At 37.4% G+C, this 15578-nt stretch overlaps 1 protein-coding gene across 1 annotated transcript in view; it reads right to left on the bottom strand.

Moving 5' to 3' along the window:
* The window catches only part of LOC145692603 (E3 SUMO-protein ligase RanBP2-like), a 166680-nt gene that overhangs the window by 22251 nt on the left and 128851 nt on the right, over positions 1–15578 (bottom strand). Inside the window, exons 41-44 of the mRNA XM_081767925.1 lie at positions 15088–15174; positions 12115–12281; positions 7290–7539; positions 2951–3154 (exon numbers count right to left, since the gene is read on the bottom strand). Coding sequence (XP_081624051.1) covers positions 2951–3154; positions 7290–7539; positions 12115–12281; positions 15088–15174 — 708 coding nt within the window. The remainder of the gene's footprint in view (positions 1–2950; positions 3155–7289; positions 7540–12114; positions 12282–15087; positions 15175–15578) is intronic.

The raw sequence follows: 15578 nt of genomic DNA, 5'->3' as shown, positions 1-15578 counted from the left end.
AGAAAATGCGGTCTGCAGAAAGATTGGCAAACCTCTAGACGAAAATGACTGCCTCCGAAAGATTATCTACTCTGTATATAAAAATTACGGTTGCAGAAAATTTTCTTCTCCGTAAATAAAACACAATTCAGAACAATTCAACGTTTGACAGTCATAACATGCCGATAAACTTATGAGCAAAAGAGAAGAGTAAGCGATACGTACAGTCGTCAATAAGTGCTACAGTGCATGCAGCCGAATTGAGGCCCGAGCAGAAAGCTGTACGGTGGCGGGATGCTTGTTGCTGTAAAGTTGCTGTAGCATTGCGCATTGCTTGCTAGAGCTGCCATCGAGGTTATAACGTGATTATGATACTTAGAAAATGGCTACCTCAGGACGATTTGTGAAAGCTAGGAGGGTTCTAATTAGCAATATTATGACTAACTGCATCCAATGATTTTTCGTTTGATAACATTGGCACAACTGATGTGTTGGCTTACATCCAGATAAATGGTAAACAGCACCACTCCTGGTCACAAGTAAACTGAAGATTTTTGAAAATGGTTTTATGTCAGAAATATGGTAGTCAGTATTAAAACCAATTCGAGCCCATTTCTGGAGACAAATTAATGTTAAAGTGACATTCAAAGTTGTAAGAAGGATTCAGGGAAGTTAAATGATTAATCGCCATGTTCTAAGATTTAAAGAAGAAAAAAAAAAAAAAAAGTAAGTGCCTGTAACTCTTTCTGAGTAAACGTATGTGGAGACTTTTTTGACTGGTTACTTATTCAGTTATTATACACCCTTATAAGCTCCACATATATTTCTCCATAAATAAGAGTAAGTAAAAAAAAAGTTTACAAAAATAGAATTGTAAAAACTTTTTGCTTTTATGCGCTTGAAATTATGTATTAAATTTTATGTATTTTTATTATGCCATTACTAAAATGCTTGCAGAAAGGTTTCGAATTTTTTTGTAAGTCTTGCAGCAAGTTGAAAAATTTTCTGCTTTCAGGATTCATGGCGAATCTAAATCTACCCCCCCTCCCTCCCCCCCTCTCTCTATTATATATATGTTTTAACTATAATAGGTGAAATATATAACATACTCGTTTTCATAGCAGAAGTTAAAAGATAAATGAGAGTACATAATAATAAGCATCACTCCTGATGAAACTGAGTTATTCAGTGGAATGGGTTAGGATTGAACCATAGAACAGTATGTAGATCGTTTAATTTCTGAAATGTACCTGCAGATGGTAGGGGAAGATGTCTGGAATGAATTGCATGAGAATTTTCTACTCCCCCCCCCCCACACACACACTTTACTCGAAACTTAGAAAATGTGACATGCCATTATGTCTACCTGAGCAGTTCAAACACGAGGGTCGTTCGGAAAGTAACCTCCGATTGGTTAAAAAAAGAAACACCAAAGTAAGAATTTATTATGTACATCTGAAAACTACTACTTTGCTCTATTTTTCATCAGTTTCCATAAAGATTCCAGCACTTATTATTTCTCTGCACAAGCTTAGAAATTCCATCAGCATAAGATCTCCCGCCTGTGTCTTGAGCCAGCGTGTGACCGCATCTTTCAGCTCCTCCTCATCATCGAAGTGCTGAGATCACAGTAATGGAAATTTGTGAAAACTCATCGGAAAGCTACAAGATTGCGAAACATCGATTTTCACGAACTTTTCCATCAATTTTCTGAAGGAGTTCATCAGTGACCACTGATGGCTTGCCACTCCTCTCTTCGTCATGAATGTATGTTCGTTCACTTTTAAATGAACGAAACCATCCACGAACAACTCCTTCACCCATTACACTTGGTCCATACACGGCACAAAGTACCGGATGAATAATTGCTGCCGAATATTGTTTTGCCGCAAGAAAACGTATAACAGCTCGCACCTCGCATTTGGCAGTTTTCTATTACACCAAACATTTTGGAACGCTACAAAAGTGGAACTAGTGACCAGACAACCTTCACTTTACCAATGCTGGATGCAGACTGATCTACCGTGCACCTCTGAGCAAAGATGGTAGCATTGTCCCCACTACTTCACGCACACTGACCAATCGGAGGTTACTTCCCGAACACGCCTCGTACTTTGGCCCTTATTCTTTGTAGAATAAGTCTGTCACAAAACTGCACACTAAACCCACAACAGAAGTTCATTATGTATATCAAATCGATACATCTCCTGAATAACAGTTTCTATTCAGAATATTTGTTAACAGAGCCAATAGACAAATGCAAAGTTGAAGGGAGGAGTAGGGATTGTATTCTCGATATGGGGCAGATAAAGGATTTGCAAACTCTCAGAAATTAATCGGGTGGTTTAAGAGTTATTAAGTCACAAACAGTCATTTTCATTTGTATATATTAAGAAGATATTCAATATATAATTCAAAATCATTAATTTTATTCAACAAAATATTTTGTATTAACAGAAAATCTTATCTATCCCTCTTTACCCTTCGGATCCAAAGGTAATGGCAGTTAGCCATTGAATGCAAACTCTCATTTTTGTAAACTGAATTTTACCTGTGTATTAGTATTTTATTTCACTTTGACGGTAGAACGTAGGGGTGGGGGGATATATAATAATATAAAACAACTCTTGAAACACCCCATCGATCTCGATCAAATTTTCAACACAGATGAGGTTCGGGCCTGAGATGGTTTTTATTATTTCACTTTGACGGTGCAAATTATAGGAAGGGGAGGGTATTTAAAAATAATCGAAAATGACCGGTATTAACGTCGAATCCATAGTTTTCGGGGGCGCTGAGATAAACAGTAATATTTCCGATTCGGTTTGAATCCAAACTCAGCCTCCACTGCCCTTATGTCTAAAATGAAATTTATTTTCTCCGTGAGAAGAACGGGTTCTGCTAGTATATATTTATAAGAAACTACTGTAAATGCGAAAACTGAGATTGTCACTCGTATAAATCTACTTACACTTCTCCTCGTCCTCTTCTCCTGTTTTCACTTCAATTGCTGGAGGAAGGGCAACAATAGGTTCAAAGTGGGGGTCGTGAGCAGAATTGTCCCCTTCTTCCTCATCTCCACTAGACTCTTGCTCATCAACAGAAGTGTTGCTCTTCTTCGTGCCACCAAATACAAGGGAACCCTTTTGACTCCAGACGAACGACGACTTTACATCTACAACAAATTTTATATTCATGTTAGTAAACGCATTACTAATTATGCTTATAAATGTTGACTGTAGATTATGAAATTTGATACAAAAAAAAAAAAAAAAAAATACATGAAAAAGAAAGATCAGTGTCAGAATTAGATGACTGCGCTATAGAAACTGAGTGTGATAAATTATGACATGTTATATATTTCTTTATAGCCAGAGTGGAAAAAGATCATGATTAAAAAAAAAAAAAAAAAAGATTGTTGATTTTTTAAATTTAATATGAGTCTATCTCTACTCGTATAATACAAGTCGCAAACTGAAGAAAAAACATTTAGGAATTAGTATTAATGTTAATTATGTCATTTCAATGAAAGTATTGGGGTTGGATTTTGAATTACTCCCTAATCGTTAACCTATTACAATCCCAAACAGTGTTTCCTTAAGCATTAAGGAAAAAGTACAGCAACGTTTATCAACATGACACTTTTTTTTTTTTTCACAAAAAGTACCGATATTTAACAGGGATGTATTTTTTAAAAAATCGGGCAGCCCAGAACTAGCTTGCGGCATGAAATACATATAAAATAGGCCAATTTCGCCTAAACTTATGTAAAATGTACTTTTTTTTTTTTTTTTTTTTTTTTAAGTTTCGAAGAGGAGATCGGACCTCCTAAATACGCCCCTATTATGCGGGAACAAACAGACGTGGACACACAAGAATTTTCGTCTTAAATGTTGATGGTGATTTACCCGTTGGAACAGTTAACGATTTAAAAACCCTACTTACGAAGAGAAGAAAGCAGGATTGCTCCGTTACCCGTTCAAGACGGGATTTTCCCTAATCATCCTCTAAATGACACTCGTTTCCATACTGTGCCGTGCCATTGGGGGGTGAGCGGGGCGACGCTCCCGGGCGCCGAAGAAAGGGGCAGAAAAATTGGGAGAAAAAAGGAAAAAGGTAGGAAAAATTACTTGGAATATATGTATGGGGGCGACGTCGTACGCTCTCACCCCGGAGCTGATTATCCACGGCACGGCACTGCTTGTACATACATATGCGTCTCACTATATTATGATTACTATCCTCCATAATCGGAATAACAGAACAGAAACAAGATTGTACTTATTTTCACTACAAATTAATTTATTTTGGAATTTGATTTAAATCAATCCACCCTGTTCTTAATTCAAGGGTTTGTTTTAGAAGTTTTACCAACACAGCTCCGTATGTCGTATCAAATATCATTATGCTTAAATAAGACAACGAAACCGTCAAACACAGAGGAAAGTTAATTTGTTCAATACAACAGTAAGTACGAAAACCATTCATTCGATGGTATTTATTTTTATTTTATTTTTTTTTTTTTTTTAACACAGAACAATCCAATGTTACATGCCAAGGCTTTTTACTAAAAGATGCGGTCAAAACTATTTTCAACAGTTGACTGTTTTTAACGAAAGATATCATACTTCCTTCTGTAAATGTTTTCTGCAACTGTTTATTATTATTATTATTATTATTATTATTATTATTATTATTATTATTATTATTATTATTATTATTATTATTATTATTGAAAAACTGAGTTTTACGTCCCACGCTTATGCCGGCAAGGCTAAAGGAGCCTGCGATTAGAAATGAATGAAATGGTGGAATGAAGTGGGAGAAATCGGGAGAACCCTGAGAAAACCTACGTACACGGTGTTTGTTCACAACAAAGTTGACTTCGCGCGAGCTGGGATCGAACAAGGGACCGCAAGTGCTAGAGGTGAACGGTCTACCACTGAGCCACCGCGGCCCTCTATTAAAAACAATGTATAAGAGAAGTGATCTAGTTTGTCGTTCACTAAATGTTAATGACATAAAATCCTCAGTTGAACGATCCACAGTAGTTATGGCCTTTACGTTAAGAGACTGATGATTAATGGAAGTACACATACAGTATTGAGTATAGCGTCCTTTCAGCAGCGAGGTTATATGATACGTCATCCTACAACTTAACGTTAAGATCCGAACCACATTGAACTCCCACCAGGAATCAGACCCAGGTCTTCAACGCCAAAGGCGCGTACACTAACCGCTTAGCTACGAGGGTGCGAGCTCTATTAATGGAAGTGAATGATTATGAAAGATTAGGAAAGAAACTGTGGAATGAGAAACTGAGTGACCCTATGGACATTATCTTGTCCACCACAACTTACATGGCTTGGGATCGAACCAGGTCTTTTGCGCAAAAGATAAAAGCTCTTCTACAGAGCCACCTTGCACCCTACAACCACTATTTGTACAATTTTGATTTGATTTCAGTTTAGTATTTCTTTCGGCAGTGAAGCAATATGAGACTTGGACCTACAGCTTAACGTGAGATCCGAATCATATGAGCTCCCCGGTAATCGATCCCGGGTCTCCCACGTCAAAGGTGCGTATGCTAACCCTTAGCCACGAAGGAGCTCTATTATTGGTTCAAATATTGCCTATGGGATCCTACAAATCTTACTGAGAGCACGTTATGTATTTAGCACGTGATCTGGTTTTTCTATCAATATTAAAAAAATAAAAAAAAGTTTTTAAAGTTTTGGTGCACTACTTAGCTATTTAATTATACGAATAATTTACAGGAGTATTAAAATGAAAATAATAATTAGATAGGTATTCGCACAGAGTAATAAATAACATGCTCCCCTACACGAAGTCGTAAGATCCATAAATAACCCGGGGAAGGTAAACTTTTTTTTTTATTTATTTACTTTAGCTTACACTCAACGTCCAAACCATAAATAGTGAGTTATTTCAATGAAGAATAAATGGCTTTGTAAGTGTTAACTATACATCATCCGCTTTATTGACGTTTCATTTTTTCAGATAAAGCTTTCTTTTAGTTTAACGTCCCACGTTACTCGCTTTAGGCTACGGGAGACGGATGATTACGGAAAGTGAATAATTATGGACAAATTGTTGGAATAAGATTGTGGGAGGAAACGGAAGTATCCCGAGAAAACCCACGGACTCTATACTGTCCACCACAAACTTACTTAACTGGGATTTTACAGAAAAGAGTGACGTCACATAAATATAAATCTAGAAAATTACGTTACATTGTAATGAAATATCTATACAATGTGTATCAAAAAAGACTTTACCATACTTTGTACGAAAATTACGTTGCAAACTTGTTGCAGACTTACTTGGATTCTTCAAACCAAAACAGCTAGCACGCTCGGAACCAGTGAAGGCAGCCATCTTTGTTGCAACTGCCGCTAGCGTTTGCCTTGGCTTGTTTCTAAATTAGTGTACTACGTGAGTCAAAACTTGATGTATTTTGCTACAAAATGACACCAAAACCAATGTCGGAAAGCTTAATAAATAAATCAATATGAATTTTCAAAGAAGTTCTTTTTGATACACCCTGTATACTTAAAATCAATTCAAAAGCAAGCAATGTGGTTCACCCGAATACTACTAGGAGAAATTCTCACAGAACAGAATAAAAATCTGTTGTTCATTACGATATGCAATACTGCTGCTGGTTGAAGTTTTCCGTGAGTCCGTTTGAAGCATCGACGTAACATGAGAAATGGATCTACAGTTTCAGGTGAAATTCGAATGATCCTAATGCTTCCATATTTTGAAGCTCTCCCATTGGGAATAATCGAACTCGAGACCACATGCACTAAAGGAGCACGAGCTACCAACTGGACGAACGGAAGTGCAATATATTGTAAGAGCTTTGTTCATGAATTTACATACATATCTACAAATAAAGTCTGTGTTACGCATTATAAGTCAGAAAGAGAAAAAAGAAAGAAAGAAAGCAAAAAAGAGAAAGAAAAAGAAAGCAAGACAGAAAAGAAAGAAAGGAAGAAAGAAAGAAATGAAATCTTTGAGTTTTACGTCCCACGGTTATGCCGGTTAGGCTAAAGGAGACGGTGATTATGAGAAATGAATGAAATGGTGGAATGAAGAAAGTGGGAGGAAACGGGAGAACCCCGAGAAAACCCACGCACACGGTGTTTGTCCACCACAAAGTTCACTTGGCGGGGGCTGGGATCGAACCCGGGACCCCAAGCACCAGAGGTGAACGCTCTACCACTGAGCCACCGCGGCCCCAGAAAGAAAGAAAAAGAATAAATAAATAAATAAATAAGACTTACCAGGTTTGAAAGCTGCTGATTCCTGTTGGGCCAGAGCAGCAAAGGAGGACAACGTTGAGCTTACAGGCGACGTGAAGAAGAGCGGCTGTTCCGAGTGACTAGTATTATCGGTCGGGACAGACGGAGTGACAATCTGCACCGACGAGGCGTTTCCAGACGACGACGGAACAGAGATACTAGAACCATCATTCGAAACTGTCCGTACTTCTTGGATTCCTCGATCACTGCTTTGGCTAATTTTAAGCGTCTCCTTCAAATATACAAATAATACGCTTATAGACTAAAGTCTACGTAGAAACCAAACAATTCGTACAAGTGGAATCACAAATGTAAAACTCATCTTGTAATAAGCATAATGTCTCAATGATATGCCGAATACATCAATGAAGTGTTCAAATTTTATCCAAAACTAGTTCTAGTCTAATATACGGAAGCTCTACCAACTCTTACGTTATTTTTTACAAACCAACATTTATAAACAGAATGAGATCTTTGGTACTTACTTCACATACAGAGATTTATCATTTACTTATCATGGATATGCAAATCGCTGAACAAAACTAATAACTGATGACAATTGGTAAGGATGGATAAAGAAAACCTAAATATCACAAACATGTTTTTATTTCGCAACAAATGCAACAGGGTGTCTACTAAAATTCCAAAATGAAATTTCGTGACATTTTCTTTACCAAACCATAAAATTTCGTAACATTCAAAAACTAATAAAAGTACCTATATTTATTAGCACTTATTTTTATCTTATCTCTACTTTCAAAAGCTGTTTCCTGGAGCGATAAAAGCTTGGTGTCTTCTCACAGTTGAATAAACTGGTTAGATGCATAGGTGATTTCGGCTGCGATACGATTTGCATCGCCACTGCTCAATGATGTCAGCTGAAGGATAATCTCAAGAGCGAATTTGGACGCGAATTAGGCTGAATTTTCATGCATGCGATAGAAGCGTGCTTTGCTTGCAAGTTGGTAGCGTCTACAGCCGACCGTAGACATTTATGGCGGTGAATTCTGACGTTTTATATAACAAAAACTTCCAGTCTCTAATTATATTTGTGCAGGTTAAAAATCATGACCCGAAACCTATATTTCATGACTTTTTCTCGACTTTCAATGACCGTTTTCTGATTTCTTAACTTCGTGAGCGACAGACACCCTGTGCAAGAAACATTTTCCTAGTTAACAGCTGACTTAGAAAATGTGAAGAATGCGTATGACTGAGTTGTAATTGCGTGATTGTGTACTTCCCTATTTAACATATGAGTTCTACTTGGTGAAAAGATAAGATTGACCTGTGGACGGACTGAGTAACACTACTTAGCTCACAAGCACGGTAAGCCGGTGATCTCGGTTCGCTTCTTGATTCAATCGCATTGTTTAAAATTTTATTATTTTTAAACATTTGAATTAACTCGCATTTAATTTTAAGTCCTTTAGTCATAAGTACATAGAGTTTTTACAACTTCTGTTTGGGGTGAATATTTAACCTTTAGACGCCCACCAGGGCTTTTAAAAACATTGGAGGGCTCTGGTGACCCCCTTATTATCGCAGTCATGATTCATACACCGCTGGAAAGCTTACAGATCTGAGTCCAACGAGGTAACATTCGTGCAATTCCCGCCATATTCGTAGAAGAAACAACAAATCATAAAATATGAAAAAATGTCTTTTCAGGGCCCAGGCAAGCCTTGCAGCCACCCTACGCTGACAAAATGATGCTAATGTGTAGGCCAACACTTGTAACAATAATATAAATAGTAGCCATTGCTGCAGTACAAAGAAAATTCGTAACGAAATTCCTATATAAAAAAAAACACCCCGTGTATCATTTCCGAAGGTTTGTTGCAGACCTTCGCATTGGCGGCCCTGGTGAACCCCGTAATTATCACAGTCATGATTCATACACCATTTAATAGCTTATGCAACATAGATACCAACGAGGTAGCAACAAGAATTACTCTTCTAGACCAATTCAGTGAAAGATAACTTGTCTTATATGGAACCGTCCAGAAAATAATTAATTTACGTCAAAAAACTGAGACTCCAAAAAGTAGCCCACTTTGCTCCCTCCTTACTCCCCATGTAAGGAAGAAGTACAAATACAGGATATTACCATATAGTGACCTACTTCATTGCTTCGCATACCAATTTTTATGCGTACGTCCAAGGGGAAATGTCTCCCCCCTAAAAAAATATTTAAACCTTTTTCCTCCTCCTCCTGCCGTGGTACCCCCCACATGCACATAGGCGGAAAGCTGCATCCTTCAGGAATACATTGGTACCAAAATCATCATCTTACTTTAATTAGGGGCTCAGCTATTGAGGTTTAAATCCCCGTCGCAGCAGCTGCGTCAATGGGCGTTTAAAGGTTAAGGGGTATACAATGTACGTCTACATTCACTGAGAATAATCTTTCTCTATGTCTGTTACTCAGTAATTACCGAGATTTTCAATGGGAACTCTTATAATCCTCAGCGGTGTTTTTCTAAAATTTCTAAAACAAAATCATCACATTACAGGGCATTCATTGTTGTGATACAGACGTATCAAAACAATTTTTTTCTGGTAAATATTTTATAGTATTATCAAATATCTGCATTCATACTTTCACAGAACCACAAACTTTTCCTTGATATTACTCAAAATTTTCTTGATTGGTGTAAATGTACTATATGCATTTATAATTCAAGAAATAGGCCCTAAAATCTTAACTCGAAATAATGAACACAAACATTCAATGACAAACTAAGCTATTACATGAGAAAATCATTCAAATAATAGAGAAACATCCGATCATTGTAGAGAATTTCTTTATGGAAGAAAAATTATTTCAGTTTAATCTAAGTGGTATAGGTTGATTAGTTGACATGTTTCCGTCCATTCCTTTGCAGTTGTTTTTTGAATCAGTTACTAATATCTTGTACAGTGGGAACCTTGGTGCTCCAAAGATGGAGGAAACTCAATCTTCTCGAATGTTGCCTCGAATTTGATATTTTCTCATTTGAAGGTGGCATATATAGTCAGGTTGAAGGTTTGGGTATGGGAGGCCCCTTATCACCATTGTTGGTTGGTCTAGTGCTTCATATGGTTGAGGGTGGAATTTTGAAAAAGAGGAGGCTTGGAGCATTTCGATATTGTAGATATGTTGACGATGTGCTTTTCTCGTAAAAGAACGATTGACAACTGGATTGCTTATTGAAAGAATTAAATGGTATTCACTGCAATTTGAAATTCACTGTTGAGAGGGAGAGGGACCGTGGTCTTGCATACTTAGACCTCAACGTAGTTAGGCATAGCAGCAGGTTCATCACTGGTGTCCACCACAGGCCGGCAGCCAGTATAATTACACAACACATTCATTGTGGATTTGCACATTCGGCAGGTGCCAGGGTAAACATTTGGAAGAACTTACTTTTGCGTACCATACGTCTCACTTCCTTAAAAACAGATTTGCAGACTAAGGTTGAATACCTCATGAGGCTGAATGGTTTGAATGGGTGCCCGGCTTCATTATTGGATAATTGGCGTAGTCGGGTTGAGGAGAATTTAAGTTCCGATAAGCCTGAGGCCGACAAGGGGGATGGAAGGTGGGTTGGATTGCGTATTTTTTTCCAGATTGACAACTGCTTTGGGTAGAATCTATACACAGTAAAGTTTTCGTGCACCCTTGGAGCCCCCATAGTTCTGGAAAGAAACATCACCCAATGTGAGAGTTGTTGCACGGATTCCAATGAAAGATCGGGTATTTAATAAAGTAAAATGCAGTTGCCTAGATAGTTACATGGCCGGGGCGAGGAGAAATTTCAAAGTCCGACTTAAAGAACATATTGGATATTCAGAGGCGGAGAGCCTGGTGTGAGGTCTATCGAAACATTTGAAGAAGGCACGACAGAGTGGTAGAGTCAAAAATTTTGTTTGAATCTAGAAATGAAGTAGAGAGATTGTTTTTTGAGAATTTGTTTATTCATTTAAAAAAGAAGAAATTAAATTTGCACAAGGGGCGGTTGAGTGACGAATTGGAGGCGGTAATCACGGGATTTTCGCTGTACTGGCATAACAATGGAAATAGTAGCATGAGTTGGCAGCCAGCTGGGGGCAGGAGGGGCGCACAGGTTGACTCCGCCATATTTTGGTTCGCATCAGCTGGAGACCGCTGACATACTTTATAACGAGTTTTCCGTACAACACAGTTCTTGCCTTGGTAGGTGAGTGAGCATTATATATAAAAATATTTGCAAATTTTGACAAACTAATTTGTTTTGTAAAATATCCTCTTCAAAGAGCCAAGTAATTCAAAAATAGAAAGGAGTTCTGAGACGTAAAAAATCCGTAATTAAAAATTCTGTTTTTTTAAAGAACCATTTACACTGTGAACCACTTAGTTTAATTTACTTCCAAAAGGATCGAAAGTCGAATCATCACCGGCAAAGGAATTGGAATCCTTACATTTCTACTAATTATTTCACTATTTCTATCTTCACTAGCACGAAGTGAACAACCATATGACATTAAATCAAAACTTAATTTTCACTAATGTCTACAAGGTAAAATTTGTTAACATCTCGAATAATTGAATTTCTATTACACTAGATTTATATTTCGTTTAGATATTTAAATAAAACTCACATATTAGAAATAAATAAATATGTATATGCATGCAATACAGAAGTTACAGAATAGAGGTAAACTCTTTACAAAATAGAAGTAAAATACATAGAACATGGGCTGGACAAATATCCTTAAGACATCAAATTTTGAAGGAGTTGCTTTAATCCTCCCGCAAGCAGTTTGCCATTATAATTAGACTTACTTTTAGTTCCTTCTCGAAAGCAAGCTCTGGAATTTCATCTCTGCAACCACGACATCCTCTGCAAGGAGGAGCATCTTCATATGAGAAGAAATTCGGGGGTAGAAGCAGCCTCAGGGCGGCATTGCGCGATTCCTCACTGGCCTTTCGTTCAAATACGATTTCAACTTCTGTTAAAAGCAAACAACACAAACGATTAAAATTATTATGTAGGCGCATAAGAAGATAATTCAAATTAACAAGGTATTGGTTACTTACCAATAAATCCTCCCGTGGGGAAACTAAGCACTCTCCACACGTACAGGAACAGTAAGCTAGTTTCATACTCAGCGGCAAGGTAACAAGGATGATAATGGATGAGAGAGAAAAAGGTGTAGAGAAAGAATCACATACCACAAAATGAATAAATATAGTGTGAAGGATACTAAAATACCAAAATACCACGTGTAGAGCAGTGTGCGAAAGAAAAAATGAAAATGAAATCTTTCAGTTTTACGTCCCACGGTTATGCCGGTTAGGCTAAAGGAGACGGTGATTATAAGAAATGAATGAAAATGGTGGAATGCAGAAAGTGGGAGGAAACGGGAGAACCCCGAGAAAACCTACGAGCACGGTTTGTCCACCACTAACTCCACACGGTGCGAGCTGGGATCGAACCAGGGACCCCAGACACCGGAGATGAACGCTCTACCACTGAGCCACCACGTCCCCTGTGAAAGAGTTGAAGGAAGTGCGATGTCTGCCAGATCCAAAATATACATCAGAGGTAGGTAACCAGATTCTATCTATGTTGCCAAAATCCAAATTTAAAGCTTGTTTATTTATGAATGAAGAAAGACTCTTTAATCTACAGTTGTTTGTTTTTACTGAACCTATTATATTAATCTGCTATATATTGTCTTTATGTTGTTTTAAGTGAAGCGCCAATCCCGACATGCCCTTTTATGATTTTTCTTGATTGTCTAATGTGTTCTTTAATTCGGGTATTGATATTGCATTTCATTTGACCAATATATAAGGAGTCATATTCACACTGAGCACGATAGCTACCTGACTTATTTAGTTTTCTCGGGGTTCTCCCGTTTCTTCCCACTCTTCATTCCACCATTCCATTCATTTCCCATTATTACCGTCTCCTTTAGCCTACCCGGCATAACCATGGGACGTTGGGACGTAACACAAAGATTTAATTTCATTTTAACTAGCTCGGATAAAAGACAAACTGCACACCAAACATTCAGGAATGCTCAGGAAATGGGTGCTGCAGTAGGTGCTACAGTGCTCAATTAGCCAGTGCATCCATACCAAAAACAGTGCAGTTAGGATATGAAATCTTGTCCAGTTCTCCATATTCATCGGACCTAGCACTCAATGAAGTCTCAAGGGTATATCGTCGGCGGCAATTCAAAACCTGCTATGTGCATTTTGCAGGAGAAGCGAAAAACAGTATCCTGGTTAGCTTTTTGGCTTTATAAAAGTGATGTTATAAGTAATATTTGATGCTGCACGTAACTGGTACCTTCTCAAGTAACTTGAGAAGGTACCAGTTACGTGCAGCATCAAATATTACTTATAACATCACTTTTATAAAGCCAAAAAGCTAACCAGGATACTGTTTTTCGCTTCTCCTGCAAAATGCACATAGCAGGTTTTGAATTGCCGCCGACGATATACAGTTGTTTCCTTCCTGGTAGTTCCATCAGCTCATAAGATGTGATGAAATTATTTTTGCCCTTTAGATACATATCAAGTGAGTACTTTACAATTACTGATACAAAGGTTTATTGGTATGTCTCAGAAACCCAGATACCAATGAAAACAAAGGGGATGAAAAATACTAACTTTTATTATTGATTATAGTTCTAACGGTTCACTTCGTGCAGAGCCACATAGACCTGTTATCGACATTTAACTGTTATTGCTCGCTGTGGTCATGTATTGGGAACGGTTCACTTCGTGCAGAGCCACATAGACCTGTTATCGACATTCAACTGTTATTGCTCGCTGTAGTCATGTATTGGGAAAGCATGTTAGGGAGTAATGAAGCAGGCCTTAGCTCCAATTTGGGACATAACCCAGGTCTTGATGTCAGAACTACTAGCCAGCTGTCCGATGCGACAAACTAGATTTTTTTAAGCTAGGTTCGCTATCTACGAAGAAATAGAAGCCTAGATGAAAACTGCACACATTGTGGATATTATTACCATGTATATTATAACTGCATTAACTGTAGACATTAGTGATAATGTATCAGTTTACTCCATCGCAGCAGTGCTATCACTAAGTTGAAATAATATTCTTCTAAAACTACAATATGTAGATAATATACCTGGCCAGGACATTTACGATACCATCCTGGCGGTGAAGCTCCTCGACCCAAATACTGCTAGGGCTTATAGAAGGGCGTACGGCATCGGATCGTAATGAATTTCTCCAATGTACAGATTTGATCAAGAAACTAACTATCGTTGCCTAGCCTAGCAGAAACCAAGTCAAGTGCTGTAACTAAATATTGTTCAAAGATAAGTCGAAGTGCAAATCAAAGACATATGAATTGTTTTCGCGGAAAAATTCCTCGCTGCTGATACACTCATTCACAATGCTCAAGAGTTTACAATGATTACTTTACTTTATTGTTTACAATTGAAGTACAGATAAAATACGTTGCTGAAGTCCCCCCCCCCCTCCAAGTTAAATTCTAAGCTCCAAGAAAAAAGAAAAAGATAGAAGTGAAAGAAAAAGATAGAAGTGAAAGAAAAAAGAAGTGAAAGAAAAAGAAAGAAGCGAAAGAAAAAGAAAAAAATGAAAGAAAAGAAAAGCTCAACTCTCTGATTCTACCACACAAGACATTGAGTGAATCCCTGATTTGTAGTACAAAACTTTCTTAATAAACCTTAACACGAAACATTATCCTAACTATAAAATGTACAATAAATAATACCCAAATTAGAAAACACAGCAAGTTCCAGTACTTACCATCACTATCACCTTCACAAACGCTTTCCGATTTAAATGAAGTTTCCAGTTTTGATGGAGATGCTCCAAACACTGACCCACTAAAGCCTGTGTACCAAAAGAAGAAAAATTGATTTTAAACAATACATTCAGAAATATGTTAAAATACATATATATATCTGTTTTTACAAAGCCCCACAACTTCGGCTTATTACTTTAAAACATATATATTCGCGTGCTTATCTCCTAATTCAGTGAAGTCGGTTAAAAATTGTAAAATAAAACCAAATATCATGCTCAGAGTGACAAATGGCACTGTCGCTATATTAAAGTTAAGATAATCAAATACATTCAAAAGCACGCTTCAATTTTTCCACTTTCAGCTCCCTGTACTGCTAACAAGAATCTATATATTAAAATGCTAGGTTTATAATATTTGTGGTCAACAAAAGTGTTTCTGTGGACTTTTTATACGTTTGGAGCCAATTCTTTTGACAATTGATATCTCGGAA

The sequence above is a fragment of the Thermobia domestica genome, chromosome 8, assembly GCF_964235325.1.
Source record: "Thermobia domestica chromosome 8, izTheDome1.hap1.1, whole genome shotgun sequence".
Classification (NCBI taxonomy): Eukaryota; Metazoa; Arthropoda; class Insecta; order Zygentoma; family Lepismatidae; genus Thermobia; species Thermobia domestica.
This window is presented reverse-complemented; position numbering and strand designations above follow the sequence as displayed.